This window comes from Caloenas nicobarica, chromosome Z (assembly GCF_036013445.1).
Source record: "Caloenas nicobarica isolate bCalNic1 chromosome Z, bCalNic1.hap1, whole genome shotgun sequence".
Lineage (NCBI taxonomy): Eukaryota > Metazoa > Chordata > Aves > Columbiformes > Columbidae > Caloenas > Caloenas nicobarica.
The window spans coordinates 20,356,646-20,382,751 of record NC_088284.1 but is presented as its reverse complement, the minus strand read 5'-3'; the positions used below and the strand labels follow the sequence as shown (position 1 = coordinate 20,382,751).

The 26,106-nt window shown below is 38.0% G+C and overlaps 2 protein-coding genes across 2 annotated transcripts in view; one reads left to right on the top strand and one right to left on the bottom strand.

The window, feature by feature from the left end:
* SPEF2 (sperm flagellar 2) overlaps window positions 1–11,504 on the bottom strand; it is an 86,980-nt gene extending 75,476 nt beyond the window's left edge. Inside the window, exons 1-5 of the mRNA XM_065656895.1 lie at window positions 11,447–11,504; window positions 10,583–10,685; window positions 3,902–4,154; window positions 2,072–2,242; window positions 409–549 (exon numbers count right to left, since the gene is read on the bottom strand). Of these exons, the coding sequence (XP_065512967.1) occupies window positions 409–549; window positions 2,072–2,242; window positions 3,902–4,154; window positions 10,583–10,685; window positions 11,447–11,504 (726 nt within the window). The remainder of the gene's footprint in view (window positions 1–408; window positions 550–2,071; window positions 2,243–3,901; window positions 4,155–10,582; window positions 10,686–11,446) is intronic.
* Window positions 11,505–11,684: 180 nt separating this feature from the next.
* PRLR (prolactin receptor) overlaps window positions 11,685–26,106 on the top strand; it is a 146,109-nt gene continuing 131,687 nt past the window's right edge. The window contains exons 1-2 of the mRNA XM_065656546.1: window positions 11,685–11,726; window positions 13,710–13,794. The gene's annotated coding sequence lies outside the window, so the exon portion shown is untranslated. The remainder of the gene's footprint in view (window positions 11,727–13,709; window positions 13,795–26,106) is intronic.

The following is a 26,106-nucleotide window of genomic DNA, read 5'->3' as shown; positions in this document are numbered from 1 at the left end:
TTTTGATAGAGCAGACAGTTTTATAGTGTATTATGGAAGAGTTCATACATTATGGTACAAAACTTCATCATGCACAAATGAGAAGGAAACAGAAGTGCTTTTATTTTGCATATTCTACTCAGTAGACTAAAAGTTAAAATACTGACAGCAATTAAATTTGTACCTATCTATGGTATTTATTCAATAAGAACTTTCACATTGAAACAAATTTTTGCTAAGTAAGAAATGCAGAATCATAATAATATCCATATTTAGCCCAGCTTTCACTGGTTGAGTCTATTATGTCATATCATATCAGCCACTTTTGGATGTTAGAAGTACAGTATTTGTAAGTGTAAGTGCTCCTAGAACATCATATATTTTGCAAGTTCATATCATTAACATTAAAAGAAAACAGGTGATCATTACCTCTGCTTCTCTTTTCTTCTTTAAGAATGCTTTGGCTTCAATAGCTTTTATGATGCGCTTTGGTGGTGGCTTTGGAACCTGTATAATGGCTGCTTGAATCTTGGCCATTATTTCATTTTGTCTCCTTCTTCCTATGTGATGCTGAATATTCAACATCATGTATTCAGATACTTGAGTTGAAACAAAATACATCATATGGCTCTAATATACTACATATGTATCTATGAAGTAAATGTAACCAAGCCATAACGAAAAAAAATCTTCTAGAAAGAAAGATCATATCAGGCTCCACGCTTGAGCACGAGACTTATCAGTTTTTAAAGTGGATCACTAAAATACCATGAAAGCAAAAAATTCTCTATCTTTTATCCACAGTTAAATGTTATCTTAAGAATATTCTCACACACTGTAGTCATAAATTACCATTTTATATCAAGAAATAGATGTTTTAAAATGTATTTAAGATTAAAGTATCATTCTACATTCTGAATAATTTGACAGCTCAGTAATATGCTAGTATATGTTCTCAATATTTGAGGATGAAGATATATTTTTTACATACAATTATCAGAAAATGGTATATCTATATATGCTATGTCTGCATTAACAAATAGCATGGGGCAATAGAAGCACACCCATAAAGAAAAACAGTTTATGTTCAGTGCCTAATAGGCATTTAAGGGCTTGTATTTTCAGGTTGGAAAATAGCACAGAAACTGAGAATACCAAATTCCCAGTACAGAAACTGAGAACACCATTAGGTAATATTACTGCTGAATGATGAGTCTCAGATGATCAAGAAGTAAGTCATTTAAATTACACTAGTTAAAGTGTACAACAGATACATGCAGTTAAAGGTGGAATTGAGTGGAAAAAATCATTTTTTTACAAAAAGTCAAAGAAAGTTATAAATAAATATGTAATATATCAAATAAGATGCTAAAAATTTTCTTTTAATTTTTTATTTTGAAAATATTTCGCATACTGCTTTTATTTTCTTTTCTAGACACATGAAGGGACCCTTTTTTATTCTTACTCATGCAGTGGCAATAGAATAGCTAAATAACCATAGCAAGACTCTCTTCCCTAAATAAGCCATACGAAATGCATCTCAAACTACACTACTTCATTTTCATTGTGGTTCAACACCCCTTGGATAGGTGGACAGTTCTTCTATATAAACTACAGACTGTACTTTGGGTAACTGTTCCCATATCTGATGAAATTAGTTCCTCTTCTTTATTACATCAGAACAGCTACATAGCTCCCTCTGTCTTTTTCCTGCTTTTGAACAATGCTTCATCTTTTCTTCACAAATCAAGACTGTCACAAACCTCTTTTACAAGGACACCTTGAACACATACAGTTGTGAAACTTACACTTTGTCTTCAAATCTATAAATATTTTCCACACATGACGATATGCAAATACTCCTAATTTAATATTAAATTATTTTCAAATATTAATGTTCTTAAGGGTCTTATAACAGTATACTGGCTTTACATATTAATGTTTGCCATGTGTACTCCTTTTCTTTGATTTTGTATAAACATGAGTGTGTATCATAGAATTAACAAGCATTCACAGTAGCTTTAACTAAATGATTACGTACAAGACCTTAAGAAAATACTTCTTCAGAAGTCTATAAAAAGTAAGTAGTCACCTTTTCAGTGTCTTGGGCTCTTTGTTCCTCTTGGATCTTCTGAAATTTCTGTTGTTCTGCAATATGTATACGAGCCATTTTATCTGCTGCTGGCTTAGATTTTATTTCAAAATGCTTTGAAATTTGCTGTAGTTGCAAATCAGCCTGACGTGGCACTAAATTTTTCAAACGCTAGAATTAAATGCCAAACAATGAAGAGTCAGAAACACTAAGAAACATATTTAAATATGATGATTTTGCAAGTCATTTCAAACTGCATTTTCCTGTGTTAATGCATACAGAACAACACCCAAACATGACGGATTATTTTTCAGAAAAACAGGACTAGCTCCCTTGAAAAGAACATAGATTGAACTTGAAAATCTTCGTCTAGGTTGGAAAAAAGGAGGCTGAGGAGTGACTTTGTTGCTCTCTGCAGCTTGCTGAGGAGGGCAAGTGGAGTGGGAGGTGCTGAGCTCTCCTCCCTGGGATCCAGTGACAGGACACGTGGGAAACATTCAAAGCTACATCAGGGGAAGTTCAGACTGGACATGAGGCAGCATTTCTTTACCAAGAGGGTGGTCAAACACTGGAACAGGCTTCCTGGGGAGGTGGTCGATGCCCCGAGCCTGTCAGCTCTTAAGGGGCACTTGTACAAGTCCCTTAACAACCTGCTGTAACTTCTGGTCAGCCCTGAAGTGGTCAGGCTGTCGGACTAGGTGATCAGTGTAGTCCATGCCAACTAAAATATTCTATTCAAAGTGAAATACAGGAAATTCAACTTAAACATGACAAAAAAAAAATATTATTTAGAGGATGATAATTTGCCCAGACAGGCTGTGAAGTCTCCATCTTTGGAGATACTCAAAACTCAGCTGAACAAGGTCCTAGCAACTTGCTCTAGCTGACTTTGCTTAGAGCAGAGAGATGGATTAAGTGACCTCCAGAGACTCCTTCCACTTCAACTATTCTATGATTCAGGCGTCATTTTGAATCTATTGACAGGAGCTACTGTCAGTTGCTTTATCTTCTTTATTCTATCCATATATTAGTGACGGGATTTTTCAACTGTTCTTTTTTAACTTGCACTTTTTAGTAAAATTTCTGCCTGAAGACTATTTTTCAGGAATTATGCCAGAAAAAGTGAAATTTCACCTAGCTGAATTTGATTCATGCTATGTAGCTTCTTCAAGATTGCTCATCCTGAGAATAAATTGTGGTCTGCACGTTGAACATTACTGTTGAAGACAAGGACATTCTTAACAGAATCTACTACATTGACACTGACTTCTTAGATACTCTTCTTTCCCCTTTGTTTTTTCCTCTTCACATTATTTAGCATATGGCTATTGGAGGCTGGAGTGTTGTATAAATATATGGAGAGACATGCAACAGAAGGGATCAAACCACTGTGGCACGAAGCTCAACACAGTTATAAATAATTTTCCTGGAGGAGAAATTAGTCTAAGTTGTTACCTAGACTGCAATGCAGTCTGCAATCTGTACTAATCCAATGAGTAACATGGCAGCTCCTGAACAACTACTAGCCTTGTTTCTATACGTATTTTAAGCCTATGAAAAAGATTTAAAAGAGAGGATGTAACACAGAATGAGCCAAAACAAAGGAACACTAACCAGAGATGATCATTATCCTCATGAGTCACAGAAAAACAATGTAATCCCATTGTCTATGTACAAGACAAAGCACAGGGCCACTTATTTTCCATAAAACTATCGGATTTTTAATGAGAGACTTAAAAAGTGGGGAAGCAGGCAACATGCTTGGGATGCACATGTAAGTATGATACCCTTTTTCCTATATATTTATACAAAATAGGCATAGTTATTTACCTCTCGATACAAAACACTTTCAATAGATTTAAGCTTTGCAGTTGCTGCAGGTCTCATTGCTTCCATGGCTACTCCGGTGAGTTTTGCCTTTTGTTTTTTTCCTAAAGCAACATACAATTCATATAAAAGCTTTGTGGCAGCCCCATGCTGTCCTGTCATTATGTCTTGGGCAACATTTTCATTAAACTGTACACCAAGGAGGCGAAGCGTGGGCTCCAGGCGAGTAAAATTGTTAAGTTTTGCATTTGCAACCCTATATGATTAAAAACAACAAATACAAAATATCAGGACATAAACTTATTTTCAATTCCCACTTGCTACATTGAGCATGCTCATGACATTTATCTCATACCAACGTAGGAGGGGGAAAAAAACGAAGAGGGAGGACTTCCTTAAAGTCATGTGATACAGACTTTGGCTTACTTTTATACCACAGTACATGTAACTGGATTGGTCTACTAGGCATAACTGTTGGAAAAAATAGAGATGACATTGGCTTACATAAACGCTGATACATGCACACACAAAGTGCATCTGACAGCAGAAGGTTACTCCCAATTACAGCTAATAATATACCATCCACAGAAAGTATAAAGAATTAGAACGAAGTTTCTGTATTAACTACATCAATCCACTTGAGCTCTAACCAGCCAAAATATAGGAAATTATATTTAGAAAGGAATCTATATAGTCTATTAACCCTCAGAATACCTTGTCATATTTCTTTGCCAATAAAAATAGACACACAACTGCGAGTAGTGTTGAAAACAAAGACTACTGTCTTAATAAGAAAAATTTACATTCAAAACTGAGATAATGGATTGCAGATTAATGTTTCTCTGGTATGTAGATCCTCCCATGGAAGGACTCAAGTTCAGCAGATTTACAAGCCAAAACCCAATAACAATAAATTCTCAATGTATCACAATTAGCGCATCAAATTTCAACCAACAAATCCATAACTTCAGGCTGACTCAGGACATTATGCTTTCTGTACTGCTCTGTCACTTGAGCTCACAACAGCTCCTTCACATGAACCAATAAGCTTTCGAGATCAGCCTAGCTACAGCATAATTCTACAAAAATGCCCAGTTTTGCTTTAAGACCTTCTGTCGCCACAGAATTTACCTTATTCCTAGACGAAACAGTCCAGGAGCTCATTATTTGCACTATAATACCCCCTGCCTTATTTATTACACATTTATATATAACTGCAGCTTGCAATTATTGAACATTTTTCTGCCATTGATTCATGATCAAGGTAAGCCCTATTGTCAGAAATCACCTCACATTCATTGAGAAACAGTATTGATATCATCTCTTAATATTTTATTCTGTATTAAAATCAGATTGAATTTTTTAAAGCTGACTCATAATCCAAAAATGTTGTAAATCTTATTTCCAGATCATTGTAAGAATTCAAGGAAAACTTCAACATATCGTTTTTCAAATATGGACGGCCAAACTAGAAGAAGTTTTCCAGTAATATTCCTTTTAAAATAGTATCACTTTATCAGTTATTGCCCTGTTTACATGTCGAAGAACTGTGTAACACAAACAGCTAATATAGCTAAGTAGACCTTGACTAGTTAGTCACGATGGCCCTGCATTCTTTTCTGTTAGTGCCTTCCAGGTTAGAGTTATCCATCCTAAAAGAGGAATCTACATTTCTCCCACCATCGCCTCAATAGGTTCTATTTTACCTTGGGCTGTGCTAAAATACATTAAAGTGGCATCGGCTAACTAAATGATCCATGATTAATAGGCTTTTCCTTAACAGCACACTGCAAATTTTAAAAGCATTACTTCATAAGTATTAAGTAAGATTAGGCAGGCACAGCTTCATGAAGGATTCCAGAACGATAAAATGACTAATACACAGTAATAATTGCTTTTAACGTGCAGAAGAAAAATCTTGGAGTTAAGAAAACCTCGCCTCAATTCTCAATAGTTGTCAAAAGATCAATATCACTAATAATTAGAAAAGGAAATAAGGAAGAAAGGTGAAAACATCAAATTATAAAGTCATGGAGGACCATGGTAAAGAATACCACATACAGTCCTCCTCCCTCTCATATACTAGATACTCCAAGACCTTAATATTCATCAGGGCCTTTCTCTGGACTTGCTCCAACATATCCATGCCTTTCTTGCAGTGGGGAGCCCTGATATGGACACAGTACCCCAGATATGCTCTCACCAGGGCCATATCTTCTTAATGTAGTCCAGAATGCTATTTGCCTTCTTTGTTGCAAGGGCGCATTGTTGGCTCATGGTCAGCTTTTCTCCTCCAATTTCTCCAAGTTTCTCTTGCAAAGATGCTTTAAAGACAGTTGGCCTCCAGCTGGTAGTTAGGTATGGGGTTTTCCTCCCAAGATGAAGAACTTCGCATTTCCCTTTGCTGAACTTCATGAGATTCCTGTCAGCCTTTTTCTTCAGCCCATCAAGGTCCCTTTGAATGGCAGCACAACCACCCGTGTATCAACCACTACTTCCAGTTTTGTACTGTCTGCAGACTTGCTGAGGGGTGCAGTCTGTCTCATCAGGCAGATCATTAATCAAGATGTTAAACAGTATTGGTCTCCGAATTAGCCATTGGGCTACACCACTCAATAGTGGCCCTCAGCTGCACTTCACACTGCTGATCACAACACCTTGAGCCTGGCAGTTCAGTGAGGTTTCAGTCCACCCCAGTGCTTACTTAACCTAGTCTGTACTTCTTCAGTTTGTCTATGAGGATGTTAAGAAAGACAGTGTCAAAAATCTGGATAAATAGAATACACCAATCTTCTCTCAACCACTTAGGCAGCCACCTCATTGTAGAAGGCTGTCAGGTTAGTCAGGCATGATTTCCCCTTTATAAATCTATGCCGACAACCCCCAATCATCTTCTTGCCCTTAATATGCTTGACAAGATTTCCATGCTTATTTGCTCCATCAGTTCTTGGGGACAGAGATGAGGCTGAAGGGCTTGTACATCCCCAATTCTTCCTTCTTGCTTTCCTTGAAGAGTGACTGTTGCATTCTTTGAGGCCTAGGGAATCTCCCACAGTCAGACCTTTTAAAGATTTTTGAGAGTAGCTTTGCAATGCCATTGACCAGTTCCCTCAGCACGTGTGGGTGAATGCCATCATGTCCCACAAACCTGTGTATTTCCAGTTTATTTAAATGTTCCTTAAGCTGATCCTCTTCCACCAAGGGTAAGTCTTGATGCAGACTGTCCTGCTAGTCTCAGAGGCTTTGTATTCCTGAGTGTGAGTTTTACCAGTAGAGACCAAGACAGAGAAAGCATTAAGTATCTCAGCCTTCTGCATTTTTGTTTTCAGTGGGTCCTGTGCTCCAGTCAGCAGTAGGCTCATGTTTTCTCTAGCCTTCCTTTTGCTGTGGAGATATCTATAAAAGGCCTTCAGGTTGCCCTCCATGTCATTCACCAGTTTTGAATCCTAACGGGTACTGGCTTTCCTAAAGCTACCCCTGCACATTCAGGCAGTGTGTCTGAGTTCTGCCTGGGTCTTCTGACCATGTTTCCACATCTCGTATGCTTTCTTTTAACATTTTAGATTTCTCAGTAGCACCTTATTCATTGAGATGGACCATTCTTGAGCTTGAAGGAGGTGATCCTTGGGGGAAAAAAAAAAAAAAAAAGGAACAAAAAGACAAAATATCTGTCACCTGTCCTGGATCCCTCTTCTCTCCAGGACCATTTTAATTAGGATTCTTCTTAGGATTCTTCTAAGCAAACTCTTGAACAAACCAAAGTCTGCTCTCCTGAAGTGTAGGGTTGTAATGCTGCTGTTTAGCTTGTTCACTCCTCTCAAGATCATGAACTCATCCATCTCACGGTCACTGCAGTCAATGCTGCCCCTGACCTTCCTTGTCTGTACATACTAGGCTAGTAGAACATCTCCTCTCTTCACCTTCTCAGTCACGTGTCTCAGGAAGTTATCACCAATGCACTCCAGTAACTGGGATTGCTTGTGCCTGACAGTGTTGCTCTCTCAGCAGATATCGAGCTGATTAATGTTTCCCATTTAGACCAAGGTCTGTGAAAATGAGAATTCCGCCAGTTGTCTCAAGAAAACCTTAGGCAGTCTGTGGCAAATAGTCATCACCGTATCACCCAGTTTGGTCTTTCTTCTAATCCTAACCCATAAGATCTTAACTGGTTCATGATCCATCCTAAGGCAGAGATCCATGCATTTTCTCTGCTCTCTCAAGTAAATGGCAAATCCTTCTCCTCATCTCCCTGGTCTGTCCTTCTGAAAGAGCCTAAAGATCCAGCCATGGCAGCACTCCAGCTGCGTGAGCTATCCCACCACGTCTCTGTGACACCAATGATACTGTAGTCCTGCTGCACACAGGCCCCCAGTTCCTCCTGTTTGTTCCCCATGCACAGGCACTTCAGAGACGCAGCCAGTTGTGTTGATTTGCCAGAAAAAGCATGAGTGCTTCTCCCACAATGCTGTCTTCTCAGCACTTCATTAATTGCAGACATACGTTTCGGGGCGGGGGGGACAGCCATCTGAACTGTTTTGCCTCTCTTATTCACATCACCTTCGATCTCTTGCTTGCCAGTCTAGGCCATCACTTCCTCACTTGTTTGAGAGTCACCATCTCCCTCTCTCCTCATTCCTAGTATAAAGCTATCCTCATCAGGTTTGCCAGCCCATTGGCAAAGATGCTTTTGCCCAATTTGGTCACGTGGATCTCACCTCTTCCTAGCAGTCCTCCATCTTCACAGCAGATCCCACAATTACAAAAAACACATTCCTTCTGTACAGCAGCTGCACAACCGCTTGTTGACCTGTAGAATATTTTCACTCCTCGAGATCTTCCACTTCACTAGCAGAACTGAAGAAAAAACTCCTTGAGCTCCCACGCCTTTGATTTTTGTCTCCAGAGTCACACAGCTACTCCTGATATGCTCCAGGTCTCTCTGGAAGTATCCTTGGTGCCCATGTAGAAGAGCAGCAGGGGTAACACTGCAAGCACTGGAGAAGCCTCCACAGACTTGAACCTGAGCCTCCAGAAAGCAGCAGACCTCCCTAACTAGCATGTGAGGTCAGCAGTTAGGGGCCTCTACCTTCTGCAGGAGAAAGTGTCCCACTACTATAACGCACCTTTTCTTCCTGGTGCTCCTGTCTGGTTCAGACTTAGCCAGCCCAGATGCTTTGCTGCACAGAAGCAGCAGCCCTTCATCTGCTACCAAGGCAAAGAATGTTCTGCAGCTGCAGATCAGCAGGAGGAGCAGGAACCTTCCTTCTCTTGCCAGAAGTCACAAGCTGCCAGTCATTTCCTTCTCCCAGCCCGACAAGCACAGATTCTGCTTGCATCTCCTCAGTACAGCTGGGGTTCAGGTTCGAAGTCTACTGACCTCCTTCTGGAGCAGCTTTACTTGGTGACACACATCCTCCACGAGCGCACATCTCTGCAGACAAAGCCACCACCTTCCCCTGCCCAAGGCTCAGTAGAGACTCTGGGTGTTCCCTACAGCCTGAGACATGGAGAATTGCCTCCTTTGTCTACAGAGCAATCTGAGTTGAGGCCTCTGACATTCTGAGTAGTTGCTCCAGTGAGTATTTGGGATCATGCCCTGTCATACATCACCTTTGCTAAAAATGCATGCACAGTCTCAGCAGAGTTTTGTAACCTCTCCTTGCACCTGCTGAAGTGTGTCTTCACAAATTGCACCTCCCTAATAGGAAGTCAGCTGGAGACAAGAGCTCAAAGCACGTTTTTATCAGGAAGAGTTGACAGCACTTGTTAGAAGCTGCTAGAGCTTACTAGAAGTTAAAGCTTCCTAAAGCTATTCTTTCCCAGCAACAGCAGACACCCTAAAGTTCCTTGAAGAGTCACCAGGAGTTCTCCAATGATCCCAGAGATTCCTGAAAGATCTTGAAGTCCTATAAGGAGAGCCAAAAACGGCTGTGCAAGTTGTCTGTGTGTTTGTTGGCTATGCTCAAGCTGCTCTCCTACAAGCTAGTGAGACTTGCATAAGAAAGAGTATAAAAAATGAAAGTGTAAAGAACATAAAAAAGAGGTTCAGAAGAAACAGGAAGACTATGTACACACTAGCATGCTTGAGATACATGTGCACTAAGTTCTATGTTTTGCCAAAATGGAGCCAAGGAACCCCAAGAACTGCATCGTGAACATACCAAGGTTCATAGATCTGCAGAAGATTTTTCAACCTCCTGTTTGTTTTTCTTCTTCACTGTGGATATTACATCAGTTTACTTTTAAGTTATAAACTCTCATATAATCTTCTGCCTGGGTTTCCCTCAGAGCCTCACAATGAATCTCCACCACTTTCATTTTAGTGAAGATATAATGTCACATCACACCTCTGGATTCCTGGATCTACACATCTCATAGGGACAGAGTCAGTATCTCTAATCGTAGAGACATCCTTGAGCTTGTTGAGCTTTTGGTCTACCCTGCTACTGTAACTATCTTACTTACAATCAAAATGCATAATTTTCATGAAGCAGTACAATCAATTTCTCTGGAAATACAAAGCTAAACTGTGCATCAAATACAGGTAGCTTTTGAGTAACTGATAAGTATAGCAAATCTTGATAAGTGCTAAAAGTCTTTCCCACCCTGCATTAGCAAATTCTAACTGAAAAATAAATATTTTCTCTAATTTCTATAAGAGACATGTTACACATACGTACTAACCTGCTCTGTGAAAATTGATTAAAGTCATCCTGAAGACCATATTTGTATAGGAGTTCTCCTAGGAGGTAGCCAGTAGAAAATTCTTCTGAAAATGACCTTGAACCTAGGGGTTTTTTTGGTTGGTTGTTTAAAAAAAAAAAAAATTAAGAGACTATTTTTATAACAAAACTAAGTCCAAACTTTATTACATTATTCAAAGGAATTTTAGGAGATTAATCTAGCAGTAACTAGTTTTCAAGTCACAAATGAATTTGCTTTCAGTGTAATTATTTTGCAACATAAACTTTGGGTAGTCATTTAATTCTCATTTGCAGTGTTAAAAAGTAAGCATCGTGGTAGTTGTTATTAAGATCACAGCAATATCTATAAATGATAATTACTAAATTATCTGTAAAAAAATGCTAACCAAAAACCCTAGATTTAATGTGCTTCTCATCCACGGAAAGTCGCTCCTTCCTGGCAGAACAAATGCTTCTCCAAACCCACCATGACACTTAACATTCAAAGTAAAGTAGGATTTTGCAAACATATTAAAATATTTTTATCCCCTGGAGTCCTTGTTAGGAGATGAAGCTTGAGCTCCTCATACCTCCTGAGAGCACTTGCGCCTCGAGGAAAATTAACTTCACGTGGAAAATCACTGTCTTGCGCATGAAGAATACTGAAAACTTATCTGAGGACGCTTTGTACCCGGACGCGAGGAGGCGGGAGGGCTCCTGGACAGCTGAGGGGAGCTCGCCCCGTGCGGCCCCGCCATCCCGCGGCGGGACGAAGGCCTGACCCTGCGGCAGCGCCCCGCGCTGGCAGGCCAGCCTGCTGCCCCGAGGCCCAGCCCCCTCCGCACGCAGCGGGACCCCCACTCACCCACGCTCCGGGAGAGCTTCACCTCCTCGTTCAGCCACTCGCACAAAATCGCCGACATGACAGGCGGCGGTGGCGGCCCTCACCCCACGCCGGCACGGCGTCCCGTTGCCACGACGACCGCGCCCGGCGCATGCGCAGTGGAGGAGGGGTGGTGTTCAACCCCCCGCCCACCGCTGCGGCCGAGCCCTGCGAGCGCGAGCGGCTCCGCGCGGAGGCTGCGCATGCGCCGCAGGCGGGGTGGGGCCGCGGGTTTGGCCGGGGCGGGGACACGTGGAGGAAGGTGAGCGCGCTGCGGGGCGGGGCGGGGCGGAGCGGAGCGCGTGCTCGCCTCCGCGGCCGCCGGCGGAGGGGCGCGCGCCGGGCCGTTGGCGCGTCCCAACCGCCCGCCCGGCGGGGCCGCCCGCGGGCCGAGGAGGGGGCGGCCGGGGCGCGGCGGGGCCCTTCTGGCCACAGGCGGCTCGACCCTGTCGCCCAGCGTCCCGTTCGGTGGCCCCCTGCAGTTTTTTTGTGAGCCCCTACGGTTGCGCGGCCGCCTGTCCAGCTGCTCATTTCATACGTGTTTGAATCACTATTTCCCCGTTCCACGACGACCTTGCGCGGCTCGTTAGTGAATTTGTTCTGGTTGTAGCGCAGGTGGTGTAGAGCAGAGGACTCTTAGGCTGAAAAACAGCCCGGCAGGAAAAAGAAAACAGGAGAATAAATTAATACGGGGTAATATTCGCGAATCGCTTCACACAACAGCACAAATTGGCGCGTTGGCACCGTATAAGAGGCGGAAGGAGAGCAAAAACTGCTGGAAAAGGCTCTGCCAGTTTGTATGTGTGCTAGACATTTACAAGGGTGTTTTTCCGCAAAGGTGTTTATGTGAGAAGGCTCAGAAGCATTTGTGTGCCCATAGGGCTGCGTGTGTGGCTCTGTGGTAAGCCAGTCTGGGGATCCGAGCTTGGTGGGAAAGGCGCCTCACTGACACTCGGTTTTGCTCTCCTTTTGTTGGTGTTCGGTCATCTTTGTTTTAGAATCACACTGAAATAATCATGCATAGGGTCAGTGCCCACATTTTCAAAACATGTTGCAAATATGTGGACCAGGGAGAAGAGAACTACATCTGTACACCCTGGGAATTTAAATCGGGGAGTTTCTTTTTCTGGAAAAAAGATTTATGGTTGATTTAATTAAGTTTTCAAGTACCTTTAAGTGTGATACAGAATCCTAAAGGATTATTTAATCTAGAAAAGACAGGAACAAGAGGATCTAGTGGTTAACGACAGGCAGACAACAAACTAACCATAATTTACCAAAGGGACAATGATTAACAGCAGACATAAAAAAACTTGTAATATTGTGGAATCTGATCCACTAAAAGTCTTCAGATTAAATCCCTGTGCTTCTACAAAGACTGTGCTTTAAATCAAAATAAATTACTGAGTTTTTTTAAGAGTAAATGTGTAACTGGGCAGTCATTTATATCTTCAGAAGGTCATTGTAGAATTAGTGGCATGTGAATAAATCAAGTAACAGGAAACTTCAAGAGGGGGGAAGTATTTTCAAGGCTGATGTTTAAATTACTATTTCTGTCGTTTTAAAGATTTCTCTTTTTTTTTTTTTGGTGTATATTTTAAGTTATAAAAATACCCATACTTCAGGGGAAGAAAAACCCCTTGTCTTTCTGGGTTTTTTTATGACAACATTTGCAGTAGGAGTATCTACTATCAGTGTGTTTCTGGTGTATCAGAGTGCAAATAACAAATCTATTTTAGTTTCATCATGGAATTTTTGCCTGAGCTACAGAAATCAGTCTGTATCTGTTTATGTTTATATATACGTAAATGTTGCTGTAAGTAGTCATTAACAGAAGATTATGTTGATTTAAAAAATGCAAACCAGAGCTGATTTATATTAAGTTTAGAACTTCTTTCCTTGTCACCTCTGACTTTCAAAAGCAGGTACTTCTTGTATCTTTAGAATTTTGTATGGAATGTATGCCTTCAAGTTCATTATCACATTCAATGGATTTTTAAACACCTAATTTTGTTTAAAAATATCATCATTTTTTCTATCTGCTGAAATGGACATAAAATCATATTCAGATAAGGTAGAATTGTGAGAAAGATGTGGAATTTCTCTGATATTTAAATTCAGTAGTGGTTTGCTGTTTCATCTGTCTGAGCTCTTAACAAAGTAACGTAGCTTTCTTACAGAATTCTGAGTAGTGATGTAATAATGTAGTAATCAATTTTTACTTCATTCTTTCCCTGAATTTAAGAACTTGGAAAGATGTCTGTGTTCTGCGCTGTGAAAGCTGAGTCCAGAGAATGTTTGAAGGAAAATACTGGCAGACAACAAGTAAGGTAACTGTTTCCCTAGTTGTACCCTTGATAAAAACACCAATATTTTTAAATAATAACGTTATTTATTCTGTGTTCTGTTAATTTTGTGCTTGTCTTCTAGGAATGCCAGTGGGAATGTCCTGGAAATTCCAAACTGATTTTACACAGAACACTGTAATTTGGATAATGTAGCTTTTAGATACTAATACTGGGCTGTGAAATGCATCTGAATTTTTCATCTAAAACTCTGTGTTTATTTTAAACTTCATGTCTCTTCCCGTGGGCTTGATTTGAAAAAGGAGAGAATTGTCTATAGGTTGTCTTTATAGTGGTCAAAGGAATGGAAGACATCAAACAGTAACCTGTTGAGCACAGAAATTGTGCCAGGGATTATCTGCTATATGTAATTCCTTTTGCCCTCCTGAAAGAAACTGCATTTACAAAGAACAAAAGAAGAGCTTATGCCACAATCAAGCCTACAGCTTTTGTGGATGTTAGTTTTGAATAACATGGACATAATAGTGGTATACATAAAGAATAGAAGGGCAGTATCAATAAACTTAATTTTTTATCAGGAAAGGACAATCAAAATACATTTAAATGTTCAAAACACTAAATGGAAGGGGGAGTTAATTAGGAGGAATGATTTCATCTTAATACAACCAAGATTCTTAAGAAAGTCGAATGGAGAAATACCTGAATTCTTAAATTGCGTTTAGTAGTAGCACTAAACTGATAACAGAGTAAATAGTGTGTAGGTTCGTGAGTTTCCTTTTTTTTTGCACTGGAATTTGTTGCTGCATCACTAAGATTGTTTATAAACATACTCAAGTATGATTTTTTGTTATTTTATGTTCTTTATGGTTTGCAGGTCTTGTCTCTTTCCTGGGCAGTTACAATGAGGCTAAATAGTCTTTACTTCTCACAGGGCTTCTTTTCCACTCTTCCCTCTCTAATTTGGTTATTCATTTTACATAATGTTATTTATTCCCTCTAGCATGATCAAATGATCATGTCATCTTTGAAACTTAGTTTCGACTGTGTTCATCCTGCACTAATACTCTCCCCCTGTTACCTTTGGATCCTCTTGTCTGTAATGAGGACAGAAGAGGATTAAGCCCTAAACAAAAAGTCATGATCTTGAGGTTTGTGCTCACCACAGGTTTCCACAGCTGTTTTCTAGCTGCATCTCTCAGTTCCATTGCCCATAATGACATTTAGAACACCACAACTCTGGAACCCTGTCCTGACTTCTACCTCGGTCTTCTCTGTTGACACAAGACAACAGCTATGTTGATTCAGACCACATATTTGTCTAGTCCAGTCTCCTGTCTCTAACAATCAATAACAAATTCTGGGGAAGAAACTAGGGGAAAGCATATACTATGACCTGTCAGCATATACTAAAATGCCCTACAGAACATTCTCCCAGCTATGATTGATTGTGGTGAAGGACTTTCTGCATCCACAGAAGCTAGTACAATTAACTTCTCATTCCATGAACACATGCAGTTTCAAATCTGTGTTTAACATTGGTAGTGGTCTCTGTAAGGATTTCCATAGCTTAACCTGGCTTTATATGAATATATTATATTACTCTTCTACGCATTGTGTATTTTGAAGTTGCATTCTCTGCTTATTGCTTTCGGCACTCTAGGTCTGTTATTTTTAAACAACAACATTAGAAATCTGACTTGCAGGTTGAACTGATGGTTCAAGTGCTGTCTTGCTTCCAATAGCTGTATAATAGATGGATTTTATGTGTACATTTACTGTCTATCTCTATTCTTCTTCCCTGTTTTGGGGTTAGGGTATTATGTTTCTGGATAGTTGGTTCCTGTGGCTTATTCTGCTCTTTTTATTACCTGCATGAAGAATACTAAGTGTGTGTTGTACAAGTTGTAGAATACTAAGAGTGTGCTGTACAAGTACTGTGAAAAAAAGTCCCCCATGTAAGTAGTTGTAGAACAAACACTTGGCAATGCTAATGTGGCTGCATATAATATATATCCAAGAACGGCAGTTACTACTCTTTATATAAAATATCCTCTTTAGATTTTAAACAAGTGTGTTGCCTGTGTTCAAATACTGATAAGAATGTACAGAATCATAGAATCATTTTGCTTGGAAAAGACCTTTAAGATCATCAAGTCCAACCATTAACCTAACAGTGCTAAGTCTGCCTCTAAACCAAGTCCCTAAGTGCAATATCTGCCTGTCTTTTAAACACGTCCAGGGATGTTGACTCAACTGGTTCCTGTTCCAATGCCTGACAACCCTTTGCATGAAGAAATTTTTCCTAACACCCAATCTAAACCTCCTGTGGCACAACCCGAGGCCATTTCCTCTCATCCTATTCCTTGTTATTTGGGAGAGGAGGCCAACACCTTCCATGTCTCCCCTCACCTCCTTCTCCAGGCTAAACAGCACCAGTTCCCTCAGCCACTCCTTGTAAGATATGATAGAGTCTAGAAAATTACAGGTATGCTGTGTGCAGGGAAGTATTGTAACTGGGTGCATTGTTTTCTATACTGCAGAATGGATTATTATGTAGGTTCAACTTGAATAAATCTCAGTAAATTTCTGGACAAGATTAAAGGAAGAGAATTGCAGAGAAGTTTTGACACTATGAAGAAGAAACAGGGCAAAATGCGTCCAACATGAGGAACAAATGTAGTAGTACTGCTGACTTTTTTATTATTTTCCATACTGTTAACAAGTAAGGAAGTAGATGGTTTAACCTATTGCACAGAACTATAACTCGCTTGTTGTACCTAAGGCAATATGGTTTAGTTTAGCTCAGTTGTTGCACTTCCACATTTAAGCCAAGGTCTGAGGAATTTTTCAGCTTCAAATGATAATTCAGTGTCTCCAGGGTGATGTATTTGTCAGGAATCACTATCCACATAGTGGGATATAATATTGAATAACGTTTGAAATATTGAAGACATTTGGCTTAATTTGTAAGAAGACTTAGAGACTTACTAAAGCAACTGCTTGGTTGGTTGGTTTTAAAATGTATAGAATTACTCACTTCCATTGAAAATCCTTGAAGAAATTCTGTGGCTTTAGGGTAGATGGCGTTTCTTAACTATTTCAAGAGCAAAGGAATACTTTATATAGAAAACATCAAAACAGTAAAAGCTGAGTGTTAGTGATGGAAATGAAGAAGCAAATTGCTTGACAGAATGAAAATTCATATAAGCAAAGTAAAAGGAAGTAGAAAGCTCTAAATAATGAGTACATACATGTCTTAAGCACACAGAAGATTACAGGGTAATAAGAGACTGGCACGTAGATGTAAGTGTGTAAAACAAATAAATGTGGAAACAAGGATATTTTTATTTTAAAGAGGTCGCTGTGAATGCCTTTGAATTGATTACCCATTTTTGAGCATCTCACTCTACTTAATAGTTTATTTTGGTTTTATTACCGATTTCGTTCCTTTTTTCACATCAGAAAGCTAGAGATTCTGGGATGCAGACTGCAGTCCCGTAGTGGGATGCTCGGAGTAGTTGGGAAAGCCAGTAGGCCAGGGATAAAAAAGAGTTGAAGATTAGAGACTGGAATTGTTTAAAGATTCGTCAAGGAATGCAATTCCATTAGAGGTGGAACAAAGGGGATCGAGGTGACACAAATTGCCTTAGTTACATGGCTTGAACAGAGCCTTGAAATTCTGACTCACTATTTCTGTATCTTGGGAAATTGTATGTAAAGCATACTGGCAAAGGATGTTTTCAGTCAATCCCAATAATTACCCAGATCCACACACACAGCTGTGTCATAATACTGTCAGAACTTACGTTACGTGAATATTTTTCTTGTAGTTATTCTTTTGTTCGTTTGCTTGCTTTGGTTTGGTTTGGTTTGGTTTTGGGTTTTGTGTGTTTTTAGTTTTGGGAGTTTTGTGTGTGTGGTGTTCTTTGTTGTTTTTTGTTTTGGTTTTTGTTGGGTTGGTTTTTTTGAGGCAACTAAGTGGTAAGTAAAGTTCAGATGGTTCATTTTTGTCGTGCAGTTGAATTTAGTCTCTGGCATACTGTTTCTATGGGATATGAATCAAGTTAATAAAAGCAGACTTTTCCAGACAGTTATAAAAAGTGAATTTTTCATTTTATGGATACATTACTCAGTATACAATGTCCTGATATATTTTGAATAGTATTTGGAATACTCACAAAGCCTCATCAGTATTTCATCTTTATCATTCAATAAATGCTTATTAATTGTGCACCATTTTTCTTATGTTCTTTCACTGTAGCTTTTGTCTAGCATTGTTAAAGAATGTGTATAATGTAACTAGAACCCTTTTAGGTGTTACTGAAATGCAACTGCTTTTTCTTTTAGAAATAGGACAGCTATTGTGCACTAACAATTCTGTTTAATTCTATTTTTAAGGTATAAAATGAAGAACAGTGTGTCTGTTCTGGAGTGGAGAGGGAGTGCAAATAAGCATAATGTAATTAAGTGGTCAGGAATTTGGCCAGCATCCTTGCAAGTAATGCTAGCACTTAAAAGCCTTGGGTACTTGTTCTTTCTTATTATGTTGAATGAGAACAGTTGTCAAGCATACTACACATTGGAAATGTTCTTGGTAGTACATCAGGTTTTCACAATTGTTCTTTAATCCACAGTTGTTAGCTAACTAGGATAAAACTGATGATGTAAATAGTTTAAACAATTAAAGTGGTGTTGATATAGCTAAACAAAGGAGAGACCATGCACAAACATGCCCAGTTGCTCCTTTTAACAATAAAGTAATGCTAACGCATAGCATGATAATGTTAGTACACAGAATTTAATTTTATAAGGAGTAGAATTTCTTTTCTAGAATAATGATTTATCTTTCAAGTTGCACATTTCTCTCATTTTATGCCAGAATAAATTTGTTTTCAGGCTGATTCCAACAAATGTTTTCTTCTTGGACCTAAGAGTTGCTGATAATGATAGGGATAGTCTTGTGCTTGTGCCTAATGACTACTGAAATACAATTTTGTTTAACAATGTCTTTGGCTTATTCATAAACAGTTTGTTGACTACATGCAATCTGACTAGAAAATTCACAGGAATACACGTTCTGCCTTAAAATAGGTGAAATTCTGTAGAAAAATTTCATTTCATATAGAATGACTGGACACAGACACTAGTGAAAGATACAAAAAAGTCATCCAACTGTTTGCGCTTTAATTTGTGGCACAAATAAACATTTTAAAGACGTGACAAAAATGTTAACTGTTAGGCACTTATGTGGTGGAGCAATGACTGCCTTACTATTACTTTAAATTATATAACAATGTAGAACACTCTATGGTCAAACCAGTAGCAAGACTCTAAAATAACATGCTACTCTGCCTCTGATTTTCTCGATCTGTCCTACCACTTAGTCTCATTTCCAACTCCTTTTGCTCCATTGATTCTTATTTTCTTCTGCAATCAGAATTATTCTTACACATATATTTCCATTTATTTCCTCCTTCATATTCCTCAGGTCTTCACATTTGATGATGTGTCTTTCTTTGCATTTTCATCTACTGCCTTAATCCTTCTTTCCTGCAACGGCTTATATGTGCGTTTTGTTTTCTAAGTAGTTTATACACATTCTGAATTGTGTTATGTCACATTTTCACTATAACAACTCTGATCATTCTCTTTTCTCCTCATTCTTCAGAGTGATGGTAGAAACTGGTAGAATGACTTTTTAGGTTCAATGGCAAGAGTTTGTCCCTTTTGGCCATTTAAGTCATGTGGAGAACAGTAGGCCAAAATTTCCTTTTGTACAAATACTTCGTAAGCTATTCGGCATATGGATGTTTGGCATATGCCTATCTAGACAGCTTAGTTTCTTTGCAAACTACAGATTTAAAATTCCTTCCCCAGAAGGATGGTAGATATCCTGCTCCATCGCAGAGAAATGTTGTATGAATGAGATTTAAAATTAAAACCAGGGAAAATTGTGGTTGGACTGTCAGTTATGCACAAAACCAGGTGGTGAATATGCTGGCTTTAGAAGGGACCTGAGACTAGTCAGAATATCTGTTTCCCAAGTATCTTGGGAAACCATTGATTGTATATCCTCAAGTTTACATAATTATGCCTGTGTTCATGTGTATGTTGTGCCTTATTCTGAACCTATGACGTAAGCTCTAATTCATCTTACGCAATTTATGTTCTAAGTCTGGCACATCTTTTTCTGCCCTTGGGCTTCAAGAGCTGCTTGCTTCCCCTAGTATCAGCTAGTTTTAGCATGTTTAGCATTTTATTCAGAATTAATAGTCCCAAATAAATTGTATCAATGACAAGTTCCTTTTTAGCAGCATAGCAGCAGCATTTGTCAGACTGAATCATTAACAATATCCAGAATGTACCGTTTTCTTCCTGCCTCTTCTGAAAATCTGAATTTGAAGTAGTGTTAGTCTAGGTATATACTCAGGTAGGCCTGTTTTCAGTGTCAGTAAAGATGTGATACGCCACATCGCTGTTTCTCTTCTTCTCACTAATGATTTCTGACAGTAAAGGTCATTCTGTCCTTTCTCATGTTTTATCCCTCACCATACTGTTACTTCTCTTTTGCAATACCAAATACAGATGCTCAGGCTGCACTATTCAAAAGAGCTATTTCAGCTGCAGTTGTAAGAGCGGATACTTACTGATATTTAATGTTTTCTTACACAAGTACTAAGTCAACAGTGGAATTTCTTCTCTTTTTTTTTTTTTCCGAGATTATATTCATTAGAGGATTTAAATATTTAGTATAACCTTGAATAGAATCTGTGCTGCTCATAGCAGTTGGATAAATTCTCCTTTCATTTCCATTTTAAAAATGAAAACTGTCACCTTTTCTCTGACAAGAATTTACCTACATGTTAGATAAAAAAATACATAAAGGAAGTGACTTTTTCTGTCTTTTGGTCAGTTTACCATTGGACGACAGCAGAAAATTCTTTCGCTAAAGCTCATACCTGCTGCAGAAGCATAATCCATATATTCTGCACACATCAGAATAATCTTGTAGAAACAGAGTTGTCCATATCCTCCATTTAGAGAAAGATGCCTTTCTACTAAGATTTAGGTGTACATTTTTGTTTTCTAAGGTCTTATCATTATTTTTCATCATATTTGGAATAAGAAAAGGCCCAAGCCTATAAAAAGCAAGAGCAGGATGCTGTTATATTAAGTTTTAAAATCAAATAAAGTCTATCCTTGGGTTTGATTTTTTTTTTTTTTTTTTTTTTTTTTACAAATGAATGCATGGCAATACTTGAATAGGCCAGGTAAAGCACAGAAAAATAGTTTTAATTTTGAAACAAGAAATAAGTGTACCTGACAGACTTTACTGCTTATACAGCATCAAATTAACCTCATTGATATGAACAGGCCATGCAAATAAAATGTAATAATTTACTGTTTAATATGATACATGGAACTTAAGATGCATATAATTCTGTTTCTGGAATTATGCAACTGCTCCTTGTGATTAGCTGCCTTGGGAACCTCTGTTCAACAATCCCTTTTAAGGAATGTTTTTAACAGTTTCTGTTCCATGATGAGAGGGGAACCAGATATGGAAATCCCACGAATGGCAAACATAACCAAAAAGCAAACAAGATAAATTGTGACATTGTAATTCCTTTATTAAAGACCCAGACATTCATGAAAAGAAAATCAGACAGTGCAGCAGTTAAATTCATATGAATTTTGATTCAACTGTTTCAAGATTTCGTTATCATTTTTGCCTAAACCTAAGGAATTAAGTTTGCTTTGCTTTGCTATGTTAATATGGCAAACGCCTTACTAGTGGGAATGGATTTTGGTAGTCACAACCATCACAAACCAATTTGGGGAGAAAATTAAAGGAGTTTTTTAGGAAGCCAAACCCTATGCCATCTGCCTCTTGACACCCAGCTTTACAGAAATCTGTAAGATTCATAAGAAAAATTATGTATACGTTGTCTGTGGATGTGCAAGCACATGTGTATATGCTTTTAAATTTTTTTATACCATCCAATGATTTTGAAAGCTCTTTGGCAAACGCAAAGTTCAGTGTTTCAAATTACTAATAAATTTACTGCTGCAAAGTAGTTTCTTTCCCATATAGTTACTTATTTGAATGAAAATAAAATAATCACTTTTTTCCTGCCTGAATTCTAAATGGTGTATTTTAAGCCTTCTAGAATAAGTCTTTAAGCCTTCTAGAAGAATTCTTCTAGAAGAAGTCTTTAAGCCTTCTAGAAGGCTTAAAATTCTTCTGCATTTCAACCAGTCTGTAAAAGTCATTATTTTTCCACAAAGGTTTCATATTATGAGTTTCAAGTCACTAATGTCAGTAAATGTAAGTAAAACTCCTAATCTGAATATATAGGATACTACCACAAATTAAAGAAGAGAATGTGTGAGTCTAAGGGAAATAATTTTGCCCTAGCTTTAAGAAGTCAAGCAAGTCCTGTCAGCAGCTCTTTAACAATCTGCTGATTTACAGCAGCCAGAAGAAAATAATAGATTTACATAGAAAAAATATGTGTAAGTTTTAACTTTGTGACCAAAGAAGTTAAGATGAAGCCCCTAAAATGTCATCTTTATCATAGGTGATTTTGTGAAGTATCGTCTTTAGTAAGCAAGATATAATTAAAGCTTAAAAGCTTAAAAAGGCATGTGTATCATGACCACATACTTTGTTAACATATAATTTTGTTAGGATAAACAGAAACCTGCTACCAAATGAATTACTGAACCTGGGTTTACAACAATGTTCTCATAAACTACTGATATATGATAAACACTTTCATTATGTAGTATGAAACATATGCATGTTTTATTGCTAGCATATTGAAAACCTGAAAATATTTCAACATCTTCAAGCTAGCAAGCATGTAAAGCAGTAAGATAAAATCATTAATAATCAGGCTCTGGAGAGAGCTTACACAATCATTAATAGAAAAATGAATCATAGAATGGTTTGGGTTGGAAGGGACCTTAAAAATAATCTAGTTCCAACCGCCCTGCCATGGGCAGGGACACCTTCCACTAGACCAGGTTGCTCAAAGCCCCATCCAACCTGGGGACAGGATGATTGCATTACTGAAGCAATTCTCATTAAAGCAGTTTTTGTGGATAGGCTGTGCTTTATAGAACACCTTTTTTTCCAAAAGAATGCAAGCAATGACTAGTAAACTTGAATGTGCAAAATTTAGAGGAAGAGGTTATGTTATGTTTTGGTTTATGGCTGTTTTGACTAGAATCTTAAGTGTGAAGTTGTAGAACAAACAAATCAGTAGAATAATAAAATAAATGAAGCACAGATCTTTCAATTCAGAGTCCATTCATAAGTGATAAGAAAACGAAGTGTTTGGAGAGAGAAAAGAGAATTAAAAGAAAGTGGGAGCTATTTGCTTAGCTGGAAAACGTTGATATATTTCCTTGTTCAACCCTTATAATGTCGGTAATCTAAAAATCTAAGGAAATATTTTATGATGAGTAATTCCTAATGGAAAGATGACTAGTTTTACCTTCTATATATCCCAGTCACACAAACGTAGAGGCTTAACTTGCCTATGTCTTTTATGCCCCAGTAAGACACCTGTTTATACTGTTCTAGCTCCTGGTCAGAACAGGTATATAGTAATTTATTGTTGAGATACAATGCAATCTACTCAAAGGATGTAGGATTATTTTTTCTTTAATTGTTTGGCTAGAGTACTATACCACTGATTTTTTAAAATTTAAATATTTACTTTCAATGAAGTTGTAAACTTGGAAATTTTTTTTATGTATGTGAATGGTTTCATTTCTGTTCTTACGCAATTTTGTACTTTTCATTCACAATTTCAAATTAGGTAAGGGTTGATTTTTTTCCCTAATTTGGGGACTTGTTTGTTGTTTAATTCAATTTGTGGTAGATCCATTTTATGCATATATTTAGTGAAAATAAAATCAAATTTTGGGACACAAAACTCTAGTCCTCACAACAAAATGCCAGCTGCTAAATCATTAGGAACCAGTTTGACTTGACAGTATCATCAATATACTGGATCTCATTTGTGACAGGTGTGGTCCTTTTGATGCTTGTATAGGCAGACTATATGTTTAAATGGAGCAGAAAATTATATGTTGTAATTACTGCCAGTAATTACTGTTCATTGCCTCGCCATGACTCAGAAATCCTTTTATGATAGGAGATGATGATTCCTGAGAGCATGTATGAGGTGAAGATTAAAAACTACATCTTTTATAGTTTGGGACTTTTTTCCTTCTTTCTTAGTTTAGCATTTGATGTTAAACATGTTTTACTTGTAGCAGCTCTTCAGTTAATATAACTTGGGACCAATTCTCAGTGTGCTATCCAGTGCTGGATACTGAGCTGTCCACTTTGTTGTCCCTATGAAAATATAATGTAGTCTCTCATTTAACTGAGAGACAATGTCTGGAAATCACCACAGCTTAAACTAGCAGATGTAGACCATATTTCTTGCTACCTCAACTGTACTGCTTTGCTGGTCTTGCCCAACAATCTGTTCTTTAGTCTTAACTTTATTGTAATATGTTTGTCCTTTCTGCTAGATACAGTGAATGCCAAGTTTTCTCTAATTCAAGCACATCTTCCAAATATTTTATATTAAATTGGCTTACGGCTTACAGCATTGAAAGTGGATCTGATATTACAGTCTTTTAAAGCAATATTCTATAATTCTACGTTAGACTTTAAGATGTTTTCTTAAAAGAAATTAAACTGTACAAGAAATTATCAGTCTAGTACTCTCCTGTTTTTTCCCTTCTTGTGTGTTATCTATTTCTCACTTTGACACCAGAAAAGTCAGCCTGAAAGATGATTTTTTCATTATACAGCCTTTAACATATTACCTGTACTTTTGCTGTTAGTTATTGTGTGCGAGGTAACTTTAAATTTTGGAAGCAGGTGATATGATTATAAAGGCAAATTTGTATTTGCATTGTGGTTGGGTTTTTCTAAACATTAATGGATAATGTATTTTTTTATATATTTCAGAATCAAGTTTAGTGAATGTATCTATTATTATGTGTATCTGTATATGATACAGAACATACAGAACTCATGTATATACATAGCATTACCTCTTCTGTATGAAGTTATCTCTTTTTGAATCTGTATCCTAGAGTTATGGGAAAATATTCCTTATTACTATAATAGCTTACTTAATGGCTTTTGCTTAGTGCATAAGAAAGACATACTTCAAAATATACATTTTAAAAAATGAAAATGGAATTGACATGGTGCAACTTGCAGTTATTTTTCTTGGCCCTGGGAGAAAATCTTTATCTTCACTTTAAAAGTAGTCATTTTCAGGGAAAACACATTTTTAACTGGCAAAAAAAATCTGTTTATTTTCCAACTTGTTTGTTAATAATGTTGTATTGATATTAAGAAAGAAATAATGTCCTCTACTGTGTTTTAAATATTTTAGCTTTAGTAAGCTGGTATGATGAATGCCTTAGTACTGTGGAATTTAACTTTGTATGAGGAACAGTAACCTGCTGTAAGAGATGATGTGAACTTTGTAATAGTTGATGCTGTCTGTTGATTTGTTTTTTTCTGAAGACAGGTACATGATTTGGAAATCAAGGGAAACCTTGCTGTATACACAGCCATGAAAAATGAGCCTTTTCTGAATTCATTAGGAATAGTATACCTCTGAGACTATGGCTTTACCCTCCTATGAGCCTGAAAGGCAGAATTAGTACTAGTCACACACTAAGCAAAGTGTATATTTCCTGCCCTCCATGCCCACCCTCCTGCAATAATTGGAAGCTATACGTTAGACATAAAAAGCCATGCAGTCCCAGGAATTTGTATTTACTCTCCTCACTCCTTATCCATATGAACAAAGTACACGGTGATTTGATGCTCTGTGGTCAGGTCTAAATGGCTTTGAGTTCTGTTTTGTTTATAGAGTACTTGGTGGCCTGTAATGTGAATTAAACTGCAAATTCTGCTCAGGATTAAGATAGGAGTTTTCATAACTGATAGTAGAGCATCAGTAGCCAGTTCTGGGTGTGTGAATAAAGTATAGACCAGTAAGAGGAGTTTTGCTGCTGCGCTTCAAACTGTTCACTGTATGTGATGAATCAGAATTTGTTCTTGGAATCAGCTGAGATTCAGTGAGCTGAATCTTGCATCTTCTTTGTGTGTGTGTGTGTTTTTTTAATTAATGTATCCTCTTCTGTTCACATTTTCCATACCTCCTCCAAGATAGTCACAGTAATTCCAGTAAAATGATCCCTATTACAGGGAAACCACCTCTTTGCGTACTTCTAGAAGTGCAGTTTTGTTGACTTGGACATTACTGCAAACCTTTGCAAAATTCA